This window comes from Anser brachyrhynchus (assembly GCF_964034855.1).
Source record: "Anser brachyrhynchus genome assembly, chromosome: 16".
NCBI lineage: Eukaryota > Metazoa > Chordata > Aves > Anseriformes > Anatidae > Anser > Anser brachyrhynchus.
Window position 1 is genome coordinate 3,643,824 of NC_137734.1, and position 25,222 is coordinate 3,669,045.

Sequence of the window (25,222 nt, forward strand, 5' to 3'; positions counted from 1 at the left end):
CTTTATTCCATGCCCACATTTCAGGTCATATCGTTAGACGTCAGTTTGACTGCTGGTGGAAAATGTGAACAATTTTTAGAAGATGTCACGGAGCTGTTTTAAAACCAGGACCCTGGCTGGCAAAAGCAATTACCATTCCGTGGGTCTAGCACTGCAAACACACGAACTCCTGCCTAACAGTGAATGTCTCAGTAGTCCCCTGCTCATGGCACACTGGGGCTGGTGTGCTCTTGCCTGCAGCGTCGGGAGCACCCACTGCTTGGAGCATGCACGAGGGGAAGCACAGCGCGGCTGCAGGGCCGGGCAGCCCGTGGGGCCACCAGCGCCCATCCTGCTGTGCACAGCACCAGCAGCTTCGTCACTCTTGCAGAACTCAGGTCACATCTGCAGGGCCCGGCGACGTCCTCCGAGGGCGGCAGAAAGGGCACAGCTCCCCTGCTTGGCAAGCGCTCGGGGCATCATCCCGGGACGTGGCAGACATCAGCTCAAGTGCCTGAGGGGTATGTTTACTCTGTGCAGTATAAACACGAGCCTGGGAAGCAGTGTGCCGCGCAGACATGTCTTGAGTCACTCTGTGGAGATAATACCAAGTTTATGTTCCTCCAGATCCCCACCGAGGCTTCTCCAGGTCCGCCTTTCCCATATACGGCCCCGCTCGGCACCGCGCTGCCTCAGCTTTGCTTCGGCAGCCTGGGAGCACGGACGTTCGTCGCTGGGAGCAGGTTTCGGGTGCTGTCGGTGAGTCTCAGCGCCAGGTACCCGTGTGCTTGGGGCAGCAGGCTGGCGCTCATCCTGCCCCGTGGGGCAGGGAATACCGGCCTTAATCCGCCGGTAGAGCAGCGGACAGCCCGTGCACACGAGCGCTGCTCGTTTTAGCAGATGTCCCCGGGCGTGCACGACGGCTGTGGGACCACGACACTGCTGGGGGTCCCCGGGGGGCTGCGAGGGGAGATGGAGAAGTTTTGAAATGTCATAAAAAAAAAAAAAAAGGACATGCTGGGGGGGGATAGGGGATGGCGGCGGGTGTGTGGCTGTGGCAGGGAAGTGCCCAAGGGAGGCCGGGGCCGGGGAGAGGCCGGGAGGGCTCCCGGAGGCCGCACGGGGCTCACCCGCCGGGGGCACCCCGGGGCGGCTTGGAGGCGCTGAGCGGCGGCGCTAGGACCGCGCGTCCCCCCCCCCTTTGCGGGCCGCCCGGCGGGGAAGGGCGGGGCTCCGCGCGAACCCCCCCCCCCACCCCGCAACCAATGAACGCGGCGGGTCGCGGCGGCTCATTTGCATCTCGGCGCGTCGCAGCCAATGAGCGGGCGGGCTGGCGGCGGCGGCGGCGCGCTCGGAGCCGCCCCGGCTCATTCGGAGAATGGCCGCGGCCACGGCGTGCGGCTCCCCGGCGCCCCGGCCGCGCAGACGGGGCGACTCGCGGCGGCGGCAGGCCGCCCTCTTCTTCCTCACCAACATCTCCCTGGACGGCCGCCCGCCCTGCCCGGCCGCCGAGAAGCAGCCTCCCCTTCCTCCTCCTCTTCCTCCTCCCCCTCCTCCTCCTCCTCCTCTGCCCTCCGGGGAAGGGGAGGAAGAGGAGGAGGAGGAGGAGGAGGAGGCGGCGGAGCCGGCCGGAGCCCCGCCGCGCTCGCTGGCCCCGCAGCGGGTTCCCCCCGGGTTCCCGGGTGCCTCGCTGCTGCCCGGTTCTTCCCCGGCTGCCGCGGGGAAAGGGGAAGCGGAGCAGCCCCGGGGGGGCGGCTTCTCGCCGCTGCCGCAGGGCGCCCCGCTCTGCCCGCTGCCGCCCGCCCCCCCGGGGCTGCCGGGCTCCGCCAAACCGGGGGGCCCCGGGCTGCTGAGCCCCGCGCCGGGCGCTGCGGGAGGCGGCTTGGCGCTGGAGGTGCAGCGGCAGAGGTGAGTGAGGGGCCGGGGCTGGGCTCCTCCCCGCCGGCCCGCCCCCCCATCCCGGCCCTATAACCCTTCTCCCTCCCCCCAAAGCTTCCCACCCGTTCGCACAGCCGCCCGGTCCCGCGGGGCGTGGGAAGCCCTGGGAAGAGCCGCACTTTCCCAGGGCCCGCAGCCCCCGGGGGGGTGCGGAGCGAGCGTGGGAAAGCGGCGCCCCCGGGGGGAGCGGGCGTGGGAAACGGGGCTGCAGCCTCCCCTCCGCCCCCCCCCCCCGCTGCCGGGGGCAAGCACCTGCCCGGGGGGGTGCCAGCATGGAGCTCCCCCCCCCCCCAGCCGCTGGAGCCTCTGCAATCGCCCTGGGAGCACCATCCAACCCCGCTGCCCCCCAGGGGCGAGGTGGCCGGCTGGGTGGCCAGAGCATCCCTGCATCCTTGTGCCGGGGTGCGCCCCCCGTTGGGAGCGGGGGCTGCGCCTCTCCTGCCCCTGAGCGCCCAGGATGTCGTGGTAGCCCTGCTGGGGGGGCTCGCCCAGCTCTCCAGGGGTCTGCTTGCGTGTGCGGTGGGTGGCCAAACTGGTAGCGGTGTCTGGTGAGTGGGGGGGATTTGGAGAATATTTCTCCAGCGTAGTCTGGCTGGAGGTCTGCTGCAGCAGGAACCCTTCCTCGTGCTTTTCCTGGGCCTGGGTTTTGAATTTTGCTGTCTCCAGATGAAGCTGGCCAAGGCACTGCTAGGTAGGAGTCTTACCCCAGGTAACGTGACCATTACTGGTGTGCCTTCTTTTAATCTCCGCTGCCTGTTTGTGCAGTAACTCTACAAGCAATGCTAATAATTGCTTGTACTCTGGGAACTTTCGAAGCTGCCTTTAGAGGAGGATATTCTGGCCCTCAGTGCAGAATTACCATTGTATTTGCAGGGGTCATCTATCAGCCTGGAAGTATTAGTTTTCTAATCTTCTGAAAGGTAGGCTTCTGCTCCGGTCTTGGGGATTTGAGCTCCAAAAGAACTCTTTTTTTTTTCAGGCCACTTCTTGCATAAACAGCCTTGTAAAGTGAGCTGGCCCTCTGAGGCTGCAGATAAGCAAAACAATATCGAAGACATCTAAGTCTCCGCGGTCTTTATAGTGGCTTCCAGAGCTTTGTTAGTAGGCTGGAATGGAGGTGTTGTCTGTGCTTTAAAGCCAGGGAGCTTTGCTCATGCAGGTCATTGGTGCCACCTTTCTGTGAACGTCTGCTAACAGATGGGTCCTGCTGGTCCTCGGGATGGAGGATGAGTGAATTCAAGGAAATGTAGCCCTGTGAGTAACGGTGTGGGGGGTCCTCCTGCGTGTGTTCCCTCCCAGGGTTTTACCTTATTGAATTATTTGTAGTGCTTGGTGCTTTTCTTCCCATAAAAGATGGGATCCTTCTTTCCTTACTTCTTGGAGAAACTGCAGCTGGGCCTGCTACTTCCATGTCCTCTGAGCATGGATGATGCTGTTGTGTACCGCTTGTTGAGCAGCGAAGCCTGAAGTCACAGTGTCACTGTGACACAGCTCCTTCCTAGCGCTCCTGCTCCATGCACTCGGTGCTGTGCTGCTCGTTTTCCTGATTTCTTCTTGTAGATAAGGCTTTTGAGGGAGAGTTCAGTATCAGGAGCTTTGCAAGTACGGTGGTGTCCGTGTGTGAGACGTTCGGCGTGCCTGTGCATGGGCTTAGTGAGTTTAGGACCACTGGAGTTCGTGCAAATTATTCTTTCTTCCCTTTTCCATGCCGAGTCAGTAAGACGCTAAGAAAATACTCTTTAATATGTGTTCCTTGGATCTCTTCTTGTTTTATGTCCTTCCTCCTCTTCCCTTGGCATCTGATTTTGAGATGTTATGTTCCACTATAGTATTCTAATCAATCTAACCGAAAAGATTAAATCAGAAATAAGAGGTTGAGGGAAGTGCAAGGAGGGTAATTGGGAGAATAAAAGGGCTTTTGTATGAGTAATGACAAAACAGACTGATTCCTCAGCTTGGGAAAGAGATACTTGAAAGGGTATATGGCATCGTATTAATCACTTTATCTACTTCTTATGAGAGTGACTGGGAGTGAGAGTTCATCTATTTCTTTGTCCTTAAAGAAAGAGGAGTGGATAGTGAACATCACCGAAACTATATACATATATATATATATATATATATACACACACACATACATATATTCTGATAAAAAGTTTTGCACTGCCTCATTAAACCCAACGTATCTATTTCTAGTTGCGTTGGGCACAGGAGTACGCAGGAGTGGCAGAGACAGACCATTCCATTGGAATTACATTTTTACCTGCGATGCCAAGGCTTTCAGGGTGAGGGACTCCAACACTTTTTTTTTTTTTTCTGGGTGGTTCCTTGAGTTGTGTTGAGACAGAGCAGCCCTGTTCCCTGTGGAACAGCAAATACACAATGAGCGATTCAGGAACTTTCTTCCTTGTGGAGGTTGTACTGCTTCCCCTTTTGTGTTTGGCATACTGCAAATGAAAGTTCAGAAATCAACAAGCAAATGTGTCTTCCCTCCTGCTGCGACTCTGAGATCTGGGTGATGTTTTGCCATGCAGTGGTGTTGCTGCTTCCTAGGCAGGTGAACATCATGCAAACATATGGAGGTATGAAGCCACCAGAGGAAAAGGGGAGGTGGAATCTGCACTGCTGCTCGGGACATCTCCTCTCTGGTGCCCACGGCAGGCAGCCGCTCTCCTCAGCATCCTTTTTTGGTCACTGTAAAAGGCTGCTTTGGTCTGCTGTGAGTGGAGTCTCCCTTAAATACACCAGGAGCAGGGCAGGGGGGTCCCCCAGATGCGATCATCTGTTTGAGGTGACCGGTGCTGTGAGTCCCGGGCCATCGTCGGCGATTTCATAGCACTGAAATCGGGGGCCTGCCCAGATCTGAGAGGTCATCTTCGTTGTGCAGAGTGTTACTGCAAAACTCGGTGTTGTTTGCCATGGTTGTGAAGCTGCAAGCAGCTGATGTGGCCGGGCAGCGTGGCTCAGGGCAGGCTGCCGCTACACCTCTGCTACAGCCGGCGCTGTTTGCTAGCAGCAGGCAGGATCTTTGGTACAGTCCAAGGAACAAGAAACCTGCTGAGTTGACATAACGTGGAGGTTCTCGGAGTTGCTCAGTAGCTGTCAGGTTCTTTAGGATGGAAACTTCCAGTAGTGAGCGGGGTGTGTGCTAACAGCCCTCCCTTGGAGGCACGCTTTAATCTGAGTGCTTTGTTTCATTGTGCTGCTGGCTGAGCATGATGAATGTAATGACTTTAACCTTCCACTTTTGTTTTCCTAAGGTATCTCCTGTTAATAGGATCTTAAATGACAAGTCTGTGTTGTGCCGGCTTTCTTACTCCGCTAGTTATCCTCCCTCCCTTTCCATCTTACCCTGGTCGTTCAGAGAACAAGCTTAACAGAAAGCAGTGGATGGAGGCAGCAAATAGTGAACAAATCGGTATTCACAGTTTTTTAATGAATTTCTGCAGCTGGGTCTGAAACTGGCAGAGCTTTCTGGGGAAACACAGACAGCAAAGAGCCCTGAAAATAGCCAGGTTATGAAAGCATGAAATGAGGAATGGGAACAACAGCCCTGAATGTCAATGCTTGTTGTGCAGTTCTGAGGTTTCGGTACAGTGTGATGTAGAACAGCTGGTTTTGCCATGTATTGCTGCATTTTGCTAGGCCTAAAAACAAATTCAGAGACTAAACTATTTGCAACCAGTGCTTTAATGCCCTTGATGATCAGCGGTAAGGCAGCTGAACTGAATGCTGGTGGGTGCTGATAAATCAGAAATGACTGGGCTGGTTTACATAACTTTAAGGGTTGGAGTCTAAACTAGTTGGTAAGAGCAGTGCTTTAGACCAGCTCTGCATTTAAGGGTTAATTGGGTACTGTATTGCTAACGTAGCTGTGATCAAATCCGTTCCTTGCATGGAATGGCAGAAATGCTTGGTCAGGCTTTCATGCTTATGATGGCTAATGTATTGTTTTATACTATTGTCAGCCCAGCAGCTGTTTTCACTTTGAGAAGCATTTATTTAAAAAGAAACCCTCTGCTAACACATGTTTTGTGGAGATGGGTGAAATAATGCTTAAAGGTCCAAGTTTTAATTTCTAAGCCTTATTAGGAATAACCTGGGCGTGCACAGTACTTTTCAGGAAGCAACAATATCTGTCAGAGGCTGCAGGCTTTGACCTTTGAGACATGAATAGTAGGCTGTTGTGTGCTGCTCAGGGCTGAAAATGAACATATCCGACGTCTGAACTTTATTTAAAACTCAGCTGAAATGTTAAGGCAGCAGTCTGCTGCTTGGCAAACGGTTTGCTTCAGCAACCTTCTCGCATACTTGCACCTGCAGGTGAATTGCAAGTGTCCAATATTAAATGGCTTACAATTTATAGCTACCTGCATTATTTATCTGGCGTTCCCAGCCAGGTATATTCATCCGAGTCAGAAGAAGCGCGTTGTATGCCTAGCAGGAAACTTGGAGATCTGATCCTTGTATCCTGCACGCCTCTGGGAAGGCTTCTAGGTCAAAAGAGAGACTCTTCAATGCTAAGGTTATTTAACCCCTTCATTTAGAGGGGTCTGAGGGCTTTTAAAGTAACTTTGCTCTCCAGTCAGAGGAGTCTGTGTAGGGAATTAACTGTACTCGCAGCTGATGAGGCCTGGGGGCGGGTTGTGTAGCCTTGCAAGGCCAGCATGCGAGCGGCCTGACAGCTGCGGCTCCACATACGTGGTCTTGCTTCTTCAAGCTAACATCAGAAAAGGCTGCCCGATGAATCTGAAAAGCTTGACTGTGAGGAGGAGGTGGTGGGGCGCTGCTCCGGGCTTCCAGAAAGTTCTGCAGGCACGTGGTGACCGGAGCCGCCTCATCCTGGGGCTGCTCTGCCATGGGCTTCAGTGCCCTGCCGAGGACTGACGTGGTACCACAGCAGTCATGGCTCTTTCCTGACATTTTATATGCAAGGTTATTTACTTTACAAGGCTTTCCCCGAGTCAGGAAAAAATAAGTTTTGTTAGACCAGCATTTTCAAATGTAGCTCGACTCTGAAGTCTGCAGGGTCTCACTGTACTGGCTTAAAACATAGTTTTTCTAGCTCACAGTCTGACATGCTTATCTCCTCTCTCCTCCTTCTCTTCCTACCCCCAGATCTCCATTAGTGCCTCCTTTTGAGCCATAGCACTCGCATTTGGCAAAGCTCACATTGAGCAACAGCCATGTGCTGGGTGCCGTGGGTGCACATCTGGAGCAAATGCTTAGGCTGTCAGTGCTCTTCGCTGGAACTTGGCTTAGCACAAGAGTCCTTCTTGATAACTGCAGATAAGTGGCTGCTCAAACTCGCATCAGTGCTGCCAGTAGAGTGAGCAGCTATCTCACCTTATCTGCGGATGATGAAGCTTCTTTGTCAGGGCTCAGAGACTGAGCAGAAGAGTTTCTAGCTGTGGTGCTTGCTGTTTGCAGGCTTCCGTAAACTGGGCTTTTTGTTTCAGAAGAGAAACAGAAAGATGGAGTGAAAGCGACTCTCACAAAATTGTTTGTTTTTATTTTTGTTGTATGTGTTGTTTTACTTGTATGAAGTCTTGAAGACTTAGCTTCAGGTGTCTTGTATTGCTCCTTATTCCATCTGTCGCTTTTTCCACGAAGACGCTTTTGAGCCTCCTTTTGTAGATTGTTCCGAATTCCTCATGCTCTGCAGTTTAAATCTAAAAATGCGTAATCTGACGTGCATGCAAGTATAGTGAAATTTGGGCTCTGTAATGAGAATGAGGTATTGTTGATAAAGCAGATGACTGCAGGTGGGTGGTGCTCAGCTACAGACAGTCTCGCTAGCTCTTCAGATGAAGATCTCTAACACTTGTAACCTTTGGTTTATAGCTATTGTGTGTATAATCTACTGTAAATTATTATATTCTAACTTCTGAAGGTGGTGTTAAATAAAGAACCTTTAGCTGCTCTCATAAGGGCGAGTGAAGCAGAAGAGTTTCACAAGACAGTGCTCTGACTGATGAGAAGTACAGAGTCTTTAAAACTAAAATCTCGCTGTCGTCTCGTGCTGTGAGCCTGGCAGCCCTTCCTGCAGGAGCTCTGAACACCTCTGCTGCGTGCAGCGACCTTCTCTGGGGAGCACTCGTCTTGGTCAGTGCTCACTGGCACGGCAGTAAGGAGCTCGGCCTGCCCCGCAGACCTGCCTTGATTTGCTTGAAACACAGCACAGATTTGCACTTGCTCTGTTGTGATCTTTGCAATGTTAGCATGAAAAATTGCCTTGGTGAGGCTGCAGCCTCTTGATTGTAGGTTAGTGGGGATGACAGATGTGGTGGTGGGAAGAACCAAGCTCCCATTAAAGCCCTGGGAGAACTCAAAACTTTCCTTCACTTGGTTTCTTCCTGTCACCTGTTTTGAATTTTCTTCTTCCCAGTAAAAGCTCTTTTTTTTTTTTTTGTAACTTGGGAGTTTTATTGTGCTGAAGGCTTTTGTTTTAACAAGGCACAAGAAATGATATCATCATCTCTCAGGGAAGTAAGTGCGTGAGTGTTTCTAGCATAATGTCCTCAGTGTTGCAAAAGACACGTGTTGCGTTTCACTTGCCTGTTGATCAGCGTTTGTGTTTAGTGAACAGAGCACCGAGGAAACCAGGTTGGTGAGCAGTCCCTGGTAGGAACACCTACAGAAACTGGTTCAGACTTGGAGAATGGTCACTGGCTGCATCTTGGCAGCACATCCAGTTTGCTTTGTGAGGAGCAGCTGGGATTTTAGGAGCAGGCTTTAGAATTACTTTACAAGAAGCGGGCTCTAGGCACAGCAGACCTTGCATCTGGCTTGGTGGTTCTATTGCAACAGATGGCTTTCATAACACTTACTGGAAGGCATTATTTTCTCCTTGGGTTGTCTAAACACTCTTAGCACCAGAACAATGTGATGTATGAAACGCAATGAATACAAAGCTCGTTTCCTGGTAGCATTAGGTCTTAATCATATGTGGTTGTGAATCAGCAATGAAGTAGCAGCCACTGTGACAAGTATCTACAGTAATTTATTTCCTTGTTAGTATTTAAAACCATCCAGGCTTAGTAAACTTTCCATTTACTCTGCCTCCACCTTCATTCAAGCTACAGTTTATTTCTGTCCCTTCTCATTTGTTCTGTGCACTGCACGGCGTATTCTTTTTCTTGCATGTGGTGTTACTGTTCGTTGAGCAATGCAGGTTTTTCTCTTGGCTGTTTTGGACCAGCAGGAAAGCCCTGGTGCTGCTTTGGTTTCATGAACAAACCTTGAATACGAACACAAGGGTGAGGGAGCTGGGCCTCCTCTTTAACCCCGAGGTCTGGCACAGAGACCTGCTCTGCAGCATGAAAGTACTCCTGTGCTCATGTGGGTAATCAGTTTGGATTTATTCCTTAAAAGGCAGATTATTGGAGAAACGTCTTAGACTAGACCCCCCTGTGAGACTTGTATTTATTCTCTGGCAGTGTGACTCTTTAAATAAATGTCAGAATGAACTCCTGGGACCGTGGCTTACAATCCACACTGCACGTCTGTGCTTCCAGTAGCGTTGCCATAAAACAGTGGATAGCTGACCTTGTAAAGGAGTGATTAGCTATACACTTGCTGTCATTTACACGGGGTGTCATCTCCTCTGCTGCTTCATTGCGTGTGAGATCTAAAACCATCTACCTGCAGAAATGGCTCAGTACTGGGCATTCATGGCAGAGATTCTTCATAAAAGATCTATTTTCCCAGATACGTGGTAGTGACGGTGGTTTGTGCTTTAGTATAAATGTGGTGTCTGACTTCTCTTGACTTTAATTACTGAAAACTTGTTGCTCCCGGTGAGCTGTACTCAACCTGCTTTCCTACTTCAATCAGGAAACCGATTAATATAAGCACTGATGGCAGTAAGGCACGGGGTGTGAGAACAGGGAGTCTCATACTCGTACGCTCTGGAATGCAAGCTTGGAAACAGTAAATGTTGCCTGAGCATAGGTAACAGCAGTTGACAAAAATTAAGCTAAAAAACTGGAACCGGTTTCCTTAATCCCTTGGTGACAGTATTTTTGCCTAGTCAAACTGAAACGCAGTTCATACCAGGTTGTTGGCTTGCCCGTAAGGAAGGAAAAACTACAAAGTTTAATTCTTCAAAGTATGTCTTGACAAAACAAATCTGACAGGTGTGTCTTCCTATTGAAAACAAGATTTGGGATCTGGATTTCTTGAGCAAATTACCTTTGACAGTTGTTACTAAGGTAGTGCCTCCACAAACCAATAAATGATTTTTGTCTTTGTTATATTAAACTCAGTCTCTTGACAGCTGTGATTATACTGAGGCATGTAGAAGACCTTACAAAGGGCCATCAATATTAAAATAACTTTCAAGTGAGAAATAAGAAACCAAATTCTATTAGCCCCTAATTTTACACTATAATTAAAAATCCTTGACCTGGTCCGTTCAATTCATCTATTAGCAGTATGTATTGCTAAAGAGCAACAGAGGATACAAGCCTAGCTGCTAATTTTAGCAGAGTGCCCGTGGATGCATGTGCATACGTGTGAAAGCACCGCGGCATCCTTCCCTCTGGCAGAGGGATGTGACTGCATCTGAAACGAGCCTGCAGTGCCTGTCCATTTTGCTACAGGAGGCCTCAAGTCGTGTTGCTTTTGCAATATCTTTGAGCACTTGTGCCGCAGGGCTTAGCCTCCTGCCCTCTTCTCCTGCTTTTTGATTTTTGTTGCTGCGTAGGTGAAGTGAAAATCAGATGTGAGGATAGGAGTCCCGCAGCAAACTTGCCATACCAGAGCCACACACAGAAAGCGTTTTCCACAGAGCCGGGAAGCTAACATGGTCTTGGTTAATTCAACACCATTGCTTTCGTGGTGTTAGAGGATGGAAGGAGCTCAGATATTTTGGAGCAAAAATTTAGGTTAGGTGCAACCTCTACTTTTGCCTCTTCTTCGGATCATCTGGCTTGCTTCCTACTTTTTCCTACAGTAGAGAGAGAATGGCTGGTCTAGTGGTCAGAAATGGAAATTTGTTCTAACTCAGCAGAAGTGAGCAGCATATGATCTTTTGGTTCACTCATTCAGTGAGACCAGTGTTGAGATCATTAAACACACCCATAAACGTGTGACAAGAGAAGAAGCTACTGGAAATGCCGCCCATATACTGAGGAAGGATAATATGAGCAACTTAATACTCAACTTGATCACTTGAGCATCTTAAAAGACATCCTGCAGGGCAGTGAGGCATCCTCTAGCTTGGAGGCAGTTCACTTCCACTCTTCGGCACCCCTGCAAGCATCACCAACAATACATTAATGTTCTCCTGCAGATGTTTACAGGAAGGTACTACATTTAAAGTGAAAAATGTGCAGAGGCTGAAATAGTGGTGTCAGACAGGAGTGCAGGCTTTCTCCTCTCCTGCTTGACCCTGCCCTAGGAGTGATCGTGGTAAGAGGTCAGGCAGAAGACGGACTCCAGATGCTGCGTGGCTCAGAGATACAGTTATGGGTGAAAACAGCTGAATGCTGCTTGAATGGACCCTCTCTGGCTGTAGGGTTGGCTCAGGGTGCAAACCTGTCCCTGTGAGAGGAGGCGGTTAGTTAGGACAAGAGAATCCCAGTCAGATTTCAGGAATTTCTGACTTCTCCCTTAGGGAGGAAGGAGAGCTGTTGGTCAGTCCACCTGCTGTGGCAGAAATACAGGGACCAGCAGGGCTGAACAGGGACGCTTCAAAAGGGCCAAACGACAGCTGCACTTCTTGCATTTTACAGGATATCTGTTTAAGAGTGGCTGTCTTAGGACTGTCTTAGGAATCTCCAACTACAGCAACATCCTCACACTTTCCTCTTGTTCTTTTGGACGTCTGTGCGGCCTAGCCTGTGGGTAGGAAAGGGGAAATACTCTGGCAGGCCATCTGAAAGGTCACTGGTCTTTAATCTGAAGCTGTGACTTAAACAGATTTTTCCTTTCAATTTGCAAGACAGGACATTTAGGGATTACCGGTGCTATACATAGACTGCTCTTAGCTGTGTCCTGTCCTGCTGGGAACACTTAAGAGCTGAGTAAACCCCTGGCCAGGAGTCCTGTGTGCTGCTTCTCCATTGTCGTCTCCCTCTGTGAGAGTTTCTCTGGCACTCGCTAGGACATTGGCAGGGCCGGAGGAGGACAGATGTCTAAAGCCCTCAGAAGTGGGGTTTGTTTAGTGGGAAGTCCACGAGAAAGGATGAATTTGTGGGCTGGCTGCTGCTTAAGCTGTTGTTTTTTATCTGATCATGAGGTGTTTTTCACGTCCATGTTTAGCTCACCACAGATTGAGCGGTGCTGTTGGACTGTGCGTGGCCGTGTGCGCGCATGGAGATAACAAACCCAGGCTTAATCCAGAATCCCTCTGCTCGATAGCCCCTTATCTCTGGGCACACGCTGTGTGTGTTGAAGCCCTGGGTGGGTCCTGTTTTATTGGCTCTTAAAATAGTGGGAGAAGCACCCAAAACGTGAGTTCTTGACCAAGGCTGTACTTCCAAGCAAACAAACCCTCCGTAGCTTGTCAAGGAAATAGCTGGTATTGGCTAACAGGCAGGTTTGGGCTTTCTTTTAGGATCCTATTGAAATTACAGCCTGCTTCATAGAACTCATTAAAATTTTAACATTGGATGATTCGATTTCTAATTATCAAGTAGCATTGTCAGTAAGAGTCAGTGTAAGGTAACTGACAGTGCGTGTATAGATTTTTGTGCGCTGCTTTAGTATTTAGGTCGCGTTTGGCAACAGATGCTCTGTGTAAATGACTTAAAATCCTTTGAACTCCTGTGGATCAGAGCACAAGCAAGAGGTGTTATCCTAGATGAATCTGCTTAGCCCAGGGGACATAACTACTTTTTTCATCAGGCAAGAGTCCTGAAGTGATCCCGTGCTGCCTGGTGTTGAGGTGCAAATTACTGCGTGAGAGGAGCACCACAACTAACACAAACAGTTTGCAAACTGACTGCAGACAACTCAAGAAGCCGTAATAGTTTCCAGCATACTCCAAGGATGCACTAATAAAGAAGCTTTGCTGATTAGTGCTACTGAGGAAGCCAGCAAGTCTCTGTCATTGTAAAATGTTTGAGCACACAACCTGTTTAGCATGGTCTGGATTAGCGAGACCTCTGCGTATTCCCTGTTTTGATTTTTGAGGAGAATATCTTGCCTAGCGTGTTGAATTTCTCCAAGGTGACAACAGATATTTTCTGTCCTCAAGTGAAGCTGAAGTGTAGCTAAAAATCAAGTTTCCTGTTGGCACAGTGGGGGTGAGTCATTGTGGTTTTGAGCAAAGGGGCAGGATCTTCCTTTCACTGCAGCAGCGTTTTACTGAGATAGGCTCTCACAGAGCAGTGGGTTCAGGTGCTTTGTGTTCTTGTCCCTATTGCTGAGGAAATGCAGCAGTGTTTGGATTTAGGGCTCCTGATGGGTCTCTACCGTAGTGGCCCAGCACTTTGGTGGTCACTGTGGCACCCTTACTGGCACCTTATGCTGGCATCCTTTTAAAGAGCCTTTTACGTCTTTTTTTGTACCAATGCCTGTTGTCATTGGTTTTAGCTTTGCTTTTCCTTAGCTCACCATACAAGGCTTCTTTCTGTCTGCATCCAGTCCGGTCTCCTTGAACTAGAGGGGAGGAAGTTTGGGGACATGGAGAACTGCAGTTCATGCCAGGACCTTTGAGACTGGCCTCCGCATTTCACCAAGGTGTTTTCTTATTGCATGTTAGAAGCCAAAATAGGCTGGAGTGCTCCTGTATGTCTCTTATGTAGCGACAAAATGGTGTGGTTTGGTTTCTTACCCATCTCAGCTGGAGGATAGAAGGCAAAGTCACCAGGACTAGCAGATTGTCAAGTAACTTCAAAATCCTGAAGTGCTGGGCTTCAAGACCAGAGTAAATCCTGAGTAGCTTTTCTTGATCTTTACCTTGAATCAACTGAAGCTATAAATCTTTGCTGTAAAAAGTCATCCGTAGCTCTTAGCAATTAATAAATCCCATTTTGGCTGACCTCCTTGCCCCCTCCACTTCCCACCACCCAAGGTGCTATACTTTTGTTTTAGTGTTGCATGTTAACTTCCAAGCACGAGAGCCTGGCCTTGGTCTGTCTGAGCAGTTTGGCTACTCATGTGCACGAGAGCTCTGAAAACTGTTTTTGAAGACTTTGGAGCTTTCCAGTAGTCTACAGCTGCATAGCCTTGAGCACAAGTTCTCCACAGCAGCATGACCGCCATCTCCTGTTACGGATGTGCGACTTCTAATAAACGGCAATAATTTCTTTCTCAATGTATTTATTGTTTTTCCAGAGGTGAAAATATGTGGAGTTTTAAGTCTGAGTTTTTTCCAGAAGTTGATCTTGTCAAAGCAGCATCCTACTACTTATATCTAGTAAGCGTCTTCTTAGTTGGCTCCATGCCAATATCGGCCATCAGTTGGGTTATGATGATACTTTGGAAGAAAACCTGGGACTTGAATGCATGTGGCTTGTAGTAAAAGCACAGTGTGATGTATGCTTAAACAAAAGCAGAAAAAAGTAGAATTTGATAGTTGTAGTGTCAGTATTTTGGTGATGGTGGCTGAATCTGAGTGCCTTGTTCCTACGGAAATTGCAGCCAGTTTCCAAATTTATTTGTAAATCTCTACGCACAAAGAGTATAATGCATCTTACTTGGCAATGTCTTTTTTTTTTTTTTGGCTTAAGTGTAATATCCTATTTCTGTTAAAGTAACTCACAAGATTCTTATTATTCTCCTTGTGTCTTCCATTCTGGGATTTCAGATGGGCCCTGAATACTCTTAGCTTCCTCTAATAGTCCTCTCTATTGTTTTCCTGAGAGATCTGTCAATTTTATTGGGCTAGTGTCATGGACTCTTGGTCCGCAGATGCCTACTGCTGGAGAAGCACAGTGTTTAAAATCAGGAATACAAATACAGATGTTCCATCATCATACAGATATCTGTATATATACGTGTTGGTAGATTGATATAAAATTACTTGCTCCCTTGCCTTGATGCACATAGGGAGGTTTTTATGATACTTAAAATCCTGTAAGAAATATTGGGAAGCTTTTTAGGTGTTTAAGTTATAGGTAGGTGTTCTTTTGTGTTGAAGGTAGTGAGTGCTCTTGCTGATGAAGTCAGTATAAACGTGTACTCAAAGTGACAGATTTTAAAATTCCTAGAGGGGGGTAACAAGTTCTTGGCCTTTTTAGGAACGTGAAACCCCTTGGTAAGCACTCTTCTAACAACAAAACAAATCCCCCCAAAAAAGCTGCCATTTGTCTTAAGAGCTCATAGATCTGTTGCAGTTCATAAACTCCGAGGCCATGAACTAATATTGTTCACTCTTCATGGTGTTGTACATTTTACAGAAGGCGTTTTATCTCCCAGCGCTGCTCTCTAGACTTTTTAGAAGACATAGTGGAATATGCCAGTGTACAAAGGTACTTTTTTTCAAAAGCAGCATTAATCTTAACTCGTTGCATGCAGTCCTCTCCTCCCTCCACCCTCTTCCACGCCAATATCTGAGGTCCTGCATGCTAGTGCTGCCATCTGATCATAAAACTGGCATGACTTTTTTTCAGAGCACTTAGGATTTTTTCTGTTTTCTTTTTACAATTGCAGAACCAAGAATATATCTGGGTCTCCGAGGCACAAAAGTTTGAAGAAGATGCACTTCATCAAGAACATGAGGCAGTATGACACAAAAAACAGCAGGTAACTTCAGCTGTGCCCCTTGTACTTGTGGGTGCTCATAAGTAAACTCCAGTTCAATGTGGTTAGCTCTTTAATATCGGTGGGAATAATGCAATGTCCATGTGGTCTTGCTAATTTTAAACATCCTTATATTGAGGGCAGTAGGTGCAGATATCTGCTACGCCTGCAGCAATCTTCTGATGGTTCTGCCATTCTGCTTTGAGGAGAAAGGAAGTTAATTCATTCTCTCCGAACGCCGTCTTTATCTCTAGCACAAAGACTGAGGAGGCTGTAAGAGCTCTGAGGAGGATGTAAGGAGAATGGTTTGGTTTATCCAAATTCTTGGCTGAGCAGGAGAGAGAATGGGTTGCATTCGTATTTATTATTGCTAGATGTGTGAGACCTAGGAGTGGTACCATCATCCGTCTCAATATAAAAATATTTATGAAAATATATTGATTTTTAAATAGGTATTTCTAATTTTTATGACTGAGATCTCTGAGTTGTTCTCAGGATGATGCCGGTTACAGAGCTGGGCTGTGAGATAGAGCTTGGCTCTAAGGCCCTGTAGGGTCAGAAGGAAACCTCTGCTTTTGTGCTGCTTTCTGGAAATAAAATCCGTATCAGTATCTATGTAACTTACAAAGCAATTGAAGAGGAATCCAGTGTTCACAGTCTATAAAAAAGTTTTGTAACTTCTGAATCTCAATTCTTATCCTGATCTTTTCCCATCTGCTTACAGGATAGTATTAATCTGTGCTAAACGAACACTGTGTGTGGCTTTTTCGATCCTACCTTACGGGGAGAGTTTACGAATCAGGTGAGTCATCATTAACTGCTTCGTGAAATCTCTGGTCTATTGTTTGCGAAAGATGTTTTTAAATGAGTATAGGTGGTATAGGTCTTGTGTTTGAAGCCGGTGAACATACTTGACTTACTGCTTATGTGTAAGGACAAGAACTTGCTATCAGCGCAGTGAAATCAGACGTTGCTGCAGTGTCGGTGTTCACTGAAACTTCTAGAGAAAATACTGGAAAAGGGCAAACCTCTCTTAAGGTCTTTGTTCACGTTTCAAGCACTGCAGTCCTGTGAAATCCTCGAAACCAACTTTGAACACAACGTGGCTCCTTGCCGTGTACATCAGACAAGGATGCTACACTATTTACTAGAAAATATTCAACCTTTAGCAGTTAAGCTATAACTAAGTTTAAGAAACTCTTCCATTTTTCACCTGTCCTAAGCCATGAATGTCACTATTTGTAATCTAAGAAAAACAGAAGCAGTTTAGCCCGATTGATACCAATTGATTCTGCTTTTAATGTTTGCACTCCCATTTTTTTTATAGAACTGTAAATATGATCAAATATGAGAACCAAAACCTGCTAACTGGACTTGCCTGCAGCTTTGCTCAGTCTCTTATGAACTCTAAGTTGATTCTGTGAAGGCCTAATCTACGAGTATGCCATAGAAAATAATTTTTATTTTAATCCACTTCTGCCAAAACAATTGTCTTGCCACTTCTGTTCCGTATGTAACTTATGGAAGAAGGAAACGGATGTTTAGTGGTGGGAATTGTATTGTATTCAAATACACTTGCTATAAAAATAGTTGATGGGAAAATGTTTTCTCATTTAATTGAAAAGCAGCAAGGTCACTGGAGTTATTTTAGAGCACTTCTGAGCACGGTGTCGTTCTGCTTGTGTGTAAGCTGGCGATGCAGTTCTTCAGCTGAAAGCTGCTTTTTTGCATTGGAATATAGGTGACAAAGCTGCATGCTGCCATCACTGAAACAGAGTTCTGCTTGCAGCCCTAATTCTTAGTGTGAGCTTGTGTGCACAGTGGTTGGGAAAATTGCAATTGAAAGGCAAGTTTCTAATCCTGAAAAACTAGTAATAAAATCATATTTGCTGTTATGTGTTTGAGCATTAGTGTATTACAAATGGTATAGCCTTATGCAGAAAGACCATACTTAAAAAAAAAAAAGTAGTGGGATATATTTGATAGGTACGTTGGTACAGATCTGATTTTTTTAAAATGAGATGAAATCTGATTCTTGAGTTAATGAACATCTTCACATTTTTGAGTATTTAAAAATTAATGCTTGCTTGGAGATGGGGTTGAGGGATTGCCTTGTTTCTGCGTAGTGGAACTCTGACCACGTGGTGTTGGCTGCAGGTAGAGGATCGGCCAGGCGTTTACCATAGAAGAAGCTGAGCTTGTGGTACATTTTCCAATTGTGCGTTTTCTTGTCTTCATTTAGTGATCTAAAAATGGAAGGACAGAAGCAGCGACATCCTTCTGGGGGAGTTTCAGTCTCCACTGAGATGGTCCTTGGAATGGAAGGAGTAGAGCTAGGTGCTGACGGCAAGGTAAGGAAATATTTTTTTTTCTTGATCTCCATCACTGAACCATTGACTGGCATGGGGATGATGGGTGGGTCAGCTGGCTCCTTTCACCGTTGTGACCATTTGATACCAGGAAGATTATTTAATTTATGGATAGCACAACACTGCCTAAAGTGAGAACTGTAACTTTTGAAAGCAGTGGAAGTTTAGCTCCTTAATGTCTGAAACGTTTGACTTGTCATAATGCTGCTTCTGGGGAGGCCGTGAAAGTCCCTGGTGATTTCTGCCTCCATTTCTGGAGAATTGTTTTGACTCTGGTATCTCAGGCAACATGTAAATGATATTTTTATCAAAACATTTCCTTTTTGTCAAAACAAAATATGGGTGAAATTTATACCTCTTCAGTTAAATCTGTGTACTGCCAGACTTTTATTGATGTGATTCTCCCTTTTTTATCCCCCCCCAAATCCTCTACAACCCTTCTGTCCTGAAGTCGTGAATGTACAGCATTCTGTCCCCCCAGTTTCAAGGTCTTTACTCCCAAGTAGAAACTCTGCAGATCTGAGTTATAAAATTCTCAGTGTCTGGAAATAAGCTTTCAATACTTTTTCCCCTATAACTACAACAACTTTTTTTTTGAAGGTTGTGTCCTATGCAAAATTCCTGTATCCAACCAATGCCCTAGTTGTTCGTAAAGCTGACAGCCACAGTGCTGTTCCTTCATGTCGAGCTAGTGCTTCACGGAGTCTTCCTGGATCAAGATACAAACCTGTGACAGCAAAAACTATTCCAGCAGGATCAGAGCTTGGTAAGGACAGCTTCTAGCACTGTCACCACTTGTGCATGCAGCAGAAAAGCATGAGAAAAGCTTATTTTTCTGAAACAATTGCAAGTGGTGAAGTGCATTACTGGGACACATGTACTGGGTTTGGAAGGAGACTGGTTTTAGGACACCCTAGCAAAGAAGGCTTGTTAATGAAGTACAGGGGATGAACCTTAGGACTGAGACTTGCATATATTCCTTACATCCTCTGTATATTTGGCCTAGTTTTTGCAATTCGAAGACTGCAAAGCATTTCCTTGGAAATGTGAAGTTTTATATTTCTCAACAAGAAACACCTGGTGTGTGTGGGTACAGATGGTCCTCCTTGCCTTCTAGCACTGTAACAATGCATAAAAAAAAAACAAGGGTTTTTGACAAGAATGCATTCTCTTGTGTAAAAGAGCAAACCTGACAATGCTGTTGTCTGCTAGATCTGAGTATAAGCAAAAATTCAGTCTTCTGCAGTTGTTCTCTGTGCATATTTCTGGAAGACAAACTGTTAGCTTGCACTGTCTAAAATGGTGCATTGGGCATATGTTGGAGATGGAGCTGGTTTGTTTTTAAATAAATCTAGTACTGACTAGTTCGTTTGTGGAATGAAAACAGGTGACTAATTGCAGTTTATCTGTCTAATGGGGTCTCCCAGCACTTCTAATGTTTGCTGTTTGAACACTTGATTAAAGAGAAAACAGAACTTAAAGCTCCGTCTCTTGTGGCTCAGTGCTGTGCTTTCCTCGTTCCTTCAGGAAGTGAAGCTGGGGAAGCAGCAGAGTACGATCCAAATCTTCTGGATGACCCTCAGTGGCCCTGTGGAAAACACAAACGTGTTCTCATCTTTGCTTCTTACATGGTGAGTAGCTAACTGAACAGAGGAGTGAGCGAGCTCCTGGAAGATCCTCCTATAAAGAACTTCCACAGGGAAGAAAAAATCCTCCAGGAAGTAGTAGTTGTGGCTTTTTGAGAACAGATCAAGGAAAATACAAATAGCTTTGTACACTGTGCTTGTCAAGGTCCAACTTGACATCTGTGTCACTTATTTATTGTAACCATTTGCTTACTGGTTCATTACGAATTAAGATTTTACATGGCTGAGATTCAACCTGAGGTATTACATAAGCCACTACAGAAGTTTAAGAGTTAAAAAAAATGTTTTGCCTTTGCACTAAAGTGTCCTTGGAAACCTTGTTTTGCTGTCAGTGCTGTTCACAAGAGAAATAATAAATTTTGCATCCTGTGTTTCAGACAACAGTCATAGAATATGTGAAGCCCTCAGACCTGAAGAAGGATATGAACGAAACCTTTAGAGAGAAGTTTCCTCATATCAAGTTGACACTGAGCAAAATTAGGAGGTAAGAAACAAGCAGTGAATAATGAGAACTTCTGCACTGTTGCAAGACTTATCTTCCACTTGTATGGAGCAAATACTAGATCTATTAATAGTGTATATATAATTAAATACTAATCTCTTGTTGCCAGTTGAGCTGACTGTAGGATGACAGCCTTGTACAGGAATGCTTAGGACGCTGGAAAAGGGTAACAGTTGGTTTTCATAGTTCAGCCTAGATGGGTTTTGTTTCATCAACATTAATAGCCAATTAACAGTGAAGCAACATTAGCATTGAAACAAATACTTGTAACCTGATTGTTTCGCTATTGTGCAGTCCCACTCTTAACTAGTTTGGACCCTCTGCCTATTTTCACCTTTCAATTACAAGACTGTAGACTCTAACAGGACTCTAGGATAAAGAAGAAGGTTAGGTCTGTGGCGTCATGGTAAAGAAAAGCATTTCTTGAAGGCAGGACACAGAATTCCTCATTTTCCAGGAAACATCTGAGCACTCACCACTGAGATGCACTGTTGCACCTTCAGAGAGTTGTAATTGTGCAGCAGTCAGGGCCTTCTGAAACAGCCAGCTTAAAACACAATACTGCTGAATCACTGGGGCTATGTGCAGCTCCCAGCTGTGAGTGGAAGGTTTGCTCTTTCTTAGTCTACATGTTCTGCCAGTGTCCTGCACGCTCCTCTTTGTAGCTGTTTCAATTGTGTGCTTGCAGAGAGATCTTCTGTAGGTGTAGCATGGATGATAGCAATGAGAGAGCGTCCAGCATAAAGTTTGCCTTTTTGTTGAAGTGAAAGGCCAGCAGTTGTGAGAAGGGTGTAAACCAGTCTGTCTTTCCCCTCAGACCTGATTTTCCTTAGAGGTGTGTGGTAGACAGGTCTCCATCTGCACAGCTTTGATGTGGCATTGTGTAGGCCAGCGTGGTTCAGTCTTATGATATGAATCATGAACAAGTTTGGGATCTTAGAAGGAGACCTACAGCAACAGCCTGTGTGTCAGTGAAGCAGCTAAATCCATGGTGTTTATGGACAGATGAGGAACTGTTCTTTCACAGTAGATGATGTCAGCCAGGTTAAGTCAGTTGTTCATCAGCTCCAGCTTGCAGCCAGCTGGGCTTCTCCAGCTGAAGATAACACCAGTCATGGTTTTCTAAGTAGGAGCCTTGCCTGTGTGCTCTTCTGAGTTCCCATGCTGAGGTGTTTCTAGAGCATTTGGTAAAAGCTCTCAAGTTTGAGAGGGTGGATCTTTTTTTTTTCCCCTCTGTTCTCAGTTTAAAGAGAGAAATGCGGAATCTGAGTGAAGAATGCAATCTGGAGCCAGTTACTGTGTCCATGGCTTACGTTTACTTTGAGAAGCTCGTTCTCCAAGGCAAACTTAACAAACAGAACCGCAAACTGTGCGCTGGTGCTTGCGTTCTGCTTGCAGCCAAGATCAGCAGTGACCTCAGGAAACACGAAGTCAAACACCTTATAGATGTAAGTACTATGCAACTTGTTTCAGGTTTGGTCAAAACCTTTCTGTTTCACGGAACAAGGTAAAGATGAAATGCAAGATTTTTAGCAGCACGTGCTTGTATTCAAGACCAGCTCTTTCAGTAGGTTTTCGTTCTCATCAGGGCTCTTCCTTTGGATGCTTCTTTTTAATTAATTTAAAGTACCTGACTGATGCAGTCTAATGTCCTATCAATCCTACAGTGAGGTTATTTTCACATTTAATGTTTGCCTGAGAAACAGTAACTGTTGTGCGGGTGTCACAGCTGAACTGATAAGGTTGTTTACATTTTTGATCTGTGGCAGTGCTTTTGATTCTCTGACTTAGCATAAAACAGGAATATGTGATGCAGACTTAATCTGATAGTGCGTTGGTATCGTGTGGATAACTGATTCTGTTTTTTTCCCCCTCTCTTTTTCATTGCCATCATAGAAATTAGAAGAGAGATTCAGATTCAACAGAAGAGATCTCATTGGTTTTGAATTCACCGTCCTTGTAGCTTTGGAACTGGCTCTCTATCTTCCTGAAAACCAGGTTTTACCTCATTACAGACGGCTCACACAACAGTCTTAACCAAAGCTACTTTCCAGCTGATAGCGTCACTGAACACGGTTGCTGAAGTTGCCACTGGCCTTTCTGTGCCACTGTGTGCATCCTGCTATGGCTACAGCTATCTTTGAAGTCTGCGACGTGTGTGTGAACTGTCAAGGTGTGCATTATGGACACGTATGCCAAGACTGGGAGATGGTACGAAAAGAGTTGTTGAACTTTATTTTCTTTTGGACGTTTGAAGCACAAATATTCACCAGTTAGCTGTTATGGCTGCTGATTATTCCTTATTTATCTTTTCAGTTTTACTAAAACTGTTCTTCCCTATGAAGAATCCTACGGTATTGTTTCTTTTTTTAAGCCTTTATTGTATTCCTTGAAACTAAAGGAAGCATCACTTCCATTCCAGTGCACCATAAAGTTCAGAAGTTTCCAAGAATCTTTTTGCATTTTTACATTAGTGAAACACATACTTTATTTTTTTTGAAGATGTGCCTAAAACCGGCTGGTCTGGTACCAGTACTTTTTAAGTTAGTTATGTTATTTAGTGGGAAATTCTGAATTTATATAGCCATTTATTCTTTACCTGCATTGGCCTTGCATATAAGGAAAATAGTTCCAGTATATCTGCACTAATGATACACGGGGCATCTATACTATATAGCTAGATTGAAATTACTGTTTCAATTTAGTTAACTATAGTATTTTAAGATTATACACTTTATTTAAAAAGTAAAGATTGATTCAAAATCTGTCATGAAATACCACCTGTTGAACAAGGTAGCTGCAAAGTGATTGCCATCCCAATCCACTCTTAAATGGAAGATGAGTGCTTTTAACTAAGAACAACTTGCTGTAAAATGTATAATTTCTGGTTTTGATTTGTTTGTGTTTTGTAGTCTGAAATAAGCACCTTTTTAGTATGACTGTATTATATATGGTCTTAGTGCTCTGAGCAAGTACATAAGTCAGTGGAGCTATTCCTGCCAAACTAAGCCAGTGAAACAAAGCATGCTCAATATTTAAAATGCTACTTTTTAAAACTCTGTTCTTCCAAGCATTGCGTCACTGTGATGGTCCTCAAAACTAGCATTTGTTGCACATCGGAACAGCCACTTAGCAGCTGGTGCCAGGCAGCATTCTAATGCTTATGCCAGAGGTTAAATAACTTCTTTGACCATTGGCTATTCCTTCATTTATTTTTAAAATATCCAGGTTGGGAATGAACTCTGATTATACGTGGAACCTTCTGTGACATTGGCTCTTGGTTTTATTTTCTGAAGCAATATTATGATACAAGTAACTGTCTATTTGCAAGAAACAAAACTGATGCTTGGCTGTTGTGACTGAGAAATTTGTAATTTGTTTGACTCCCAAATGAAATACTAGACCTCATAAGGTTACCTGCTATCTAATATGTAAAGTAATGTAAATTGCTGTTCCTTGTATTAAATGTTGGTTTTAGGCAAAGACAAAGCTGAATCTTTGTTCTTCAGCTGTGTTTTGCCTAAAGCTGATTTGTCGTCATTAGAGTTGCACCAAAACTATTACTGGAGCCCTTTCCTCTTTAAGTAGGGCTCAAAATGTATCTTTTCATGTAATAACTACAGTGACTATCAAATCTTCTGTAACTGTGTTCAACTGTGTGTAGCTTCAAGTTATTTGTGTAAACTGAATATGGTTCTGACTTCTCTGTAACACAGAAGGACTTTCCAGTCTCTGTAAGTGAGATGGTAGGCGTTAAGTTAGACAATAACCTTGCCAGTTATCTTCCAAAAGGTTTAGAAAAATGTCTACTAGTTCAGCTTTCTACTGAATATAACTGTCATTGCATGCAAGAAATAGCAACGTACTAAACATCTAGAGCATAGAGAGCCTTGAAATTAGAAAAATGTGGTAAACACAACTAAAGTGGTCCACCACTTCCTATACTCATTGTGTGAGGGGAAAGAGCTAGAACTGAGTAAAGAAACTCCTCACAAGGTATCTCCAGAAATAGTAAAACACTTCATTTCGCGTAAGTGAAGTCGCAAAATGTCCTTCTTCGGGGACTTCCTTCTATTTAGTGTATAAAGTTTTCTGTAACATAACTTTCTCAGACATCTAGAGAAAAACGTATTTATTTTTGGAACAGTTCAGTCTCTATTCAGTGGAAGTTTGTCTAGTTGCAGTGGGCATTTGGGCTAGAGATCCCCTCCCAGAATGGAAGGTATGGTTTCACATGATAAATGGGAAAGCTTTGGGGTTTGGTTTTTTAGTTTGCGTTTTCTTCAGAAGAACAGCTTAGGGTAAGGAATACTAAATGCCAGAATGCTGAATGCTGTTTAAAGGTAACTCTAACGTTGGCTCAGGCCCACACAGCATTGCTGAGCTCGGGACACCACGAAGCAAACGCTGTCCTGGCGCTTCTCAAACGGGCAGGGGCAGTGTTTGAGCAGCGCTGTAGGATGTGGGCCTTTGGCTGACGGCATCCAGGTGCTGGGCCTGCGACTCGTAAACTGGTACCTCTGTTGTGGTGCCTCTGCAGGAGCTGTCACTTCTGCAGGGTACGCAAGCTGTGTGTGTCTGTTAATTTCTCTGTAGCTAGAGTGTAGTTTGCAGTCCTGTTCAATTCTGCCTGCGTGGTAATATTTATCTTCTCACCTAAAAGCTGCCACCATGTGGCAAGGGACTATTCCTACATTACCAATTAATAAACTGAGAGGGGGACCCTCACGAAGCCTGTTTGGCGTTTCTTCTCCCCAAGGAGCTCCTGTTACTTCAGACAAGCAGCAAGCGCCCCATGAAGGTGACAAGAGCGAGATGTTCCTGTCTGCACCCGACTCCGTTACGGTTTCTGTCCTAGTGTGTTATTTAAGTTCCTCACTTGCCGCCCGTTCCCCATTTCTCCCTTGTGAACCCACGATGCTGTGAAATAAACCCAGTTTTATACGTGTTTTGTAACCAAATGCCCTGTGTGCAGTGCTGCTTGTGGTTGGTGCTTGGGGGGGGGGGGGGGACACAACGGGGCTGAGGGGCCTTCCCCGGCCCCTCACGGCTGGGGGGGGTAGAAGGGGGGACAAGAAACCGTCAGGCAGCAGTGC

General features: G+C 45.8%; 1 protein-coding gene across 6 annotated transcripts; it reads left to right on the top strand.

Moving 5' to 3' along the window:
• Positions 1-25,087, top strand: CABLES2 (Cdk5 and Abl enzyme substrate 2). 6 transcript variants are annotated; one of them, XM_080558037.1, is made up of 11 exons: positions 1-1,705; positions 1,789-1,887; positions 15,267-15,338; positions 15,520-15,612; positions 16,334-16,411; positions 17,852-17,960; positions 18,579-18,744; positions 19,506-19,609; positions 20,002-20,108; positions 21,370-21,574; positions 22,023-25,087. In XM_080558037.1, the coding sequence occupies exons 1-11, from the start codon at positions 1,014-1,016 to the stop codon at positions 22,161-22,163; spliced, it is 1,866 nt and encodes a 621-aa protein (XP_080414163.1). In that variant the 5' UTR covers positions 1-1,013; the 3' UTR covers positions 22,164-25,087. The 6 variants fall into 6 exon arrangements, with proteins under 6 accessions (XP_080414163.1, XP_080414164.1, XP_080414167.1 ...); XM_080558038.1 differs by having other exon boundaries at positions 4-1,645; positions 1,783-1,887; XM_080558041.1 differs by having other exon boundaries at positions 8-1,887.
• Positions 25,088-25,222: the final 135 nt, after the last annotated feature.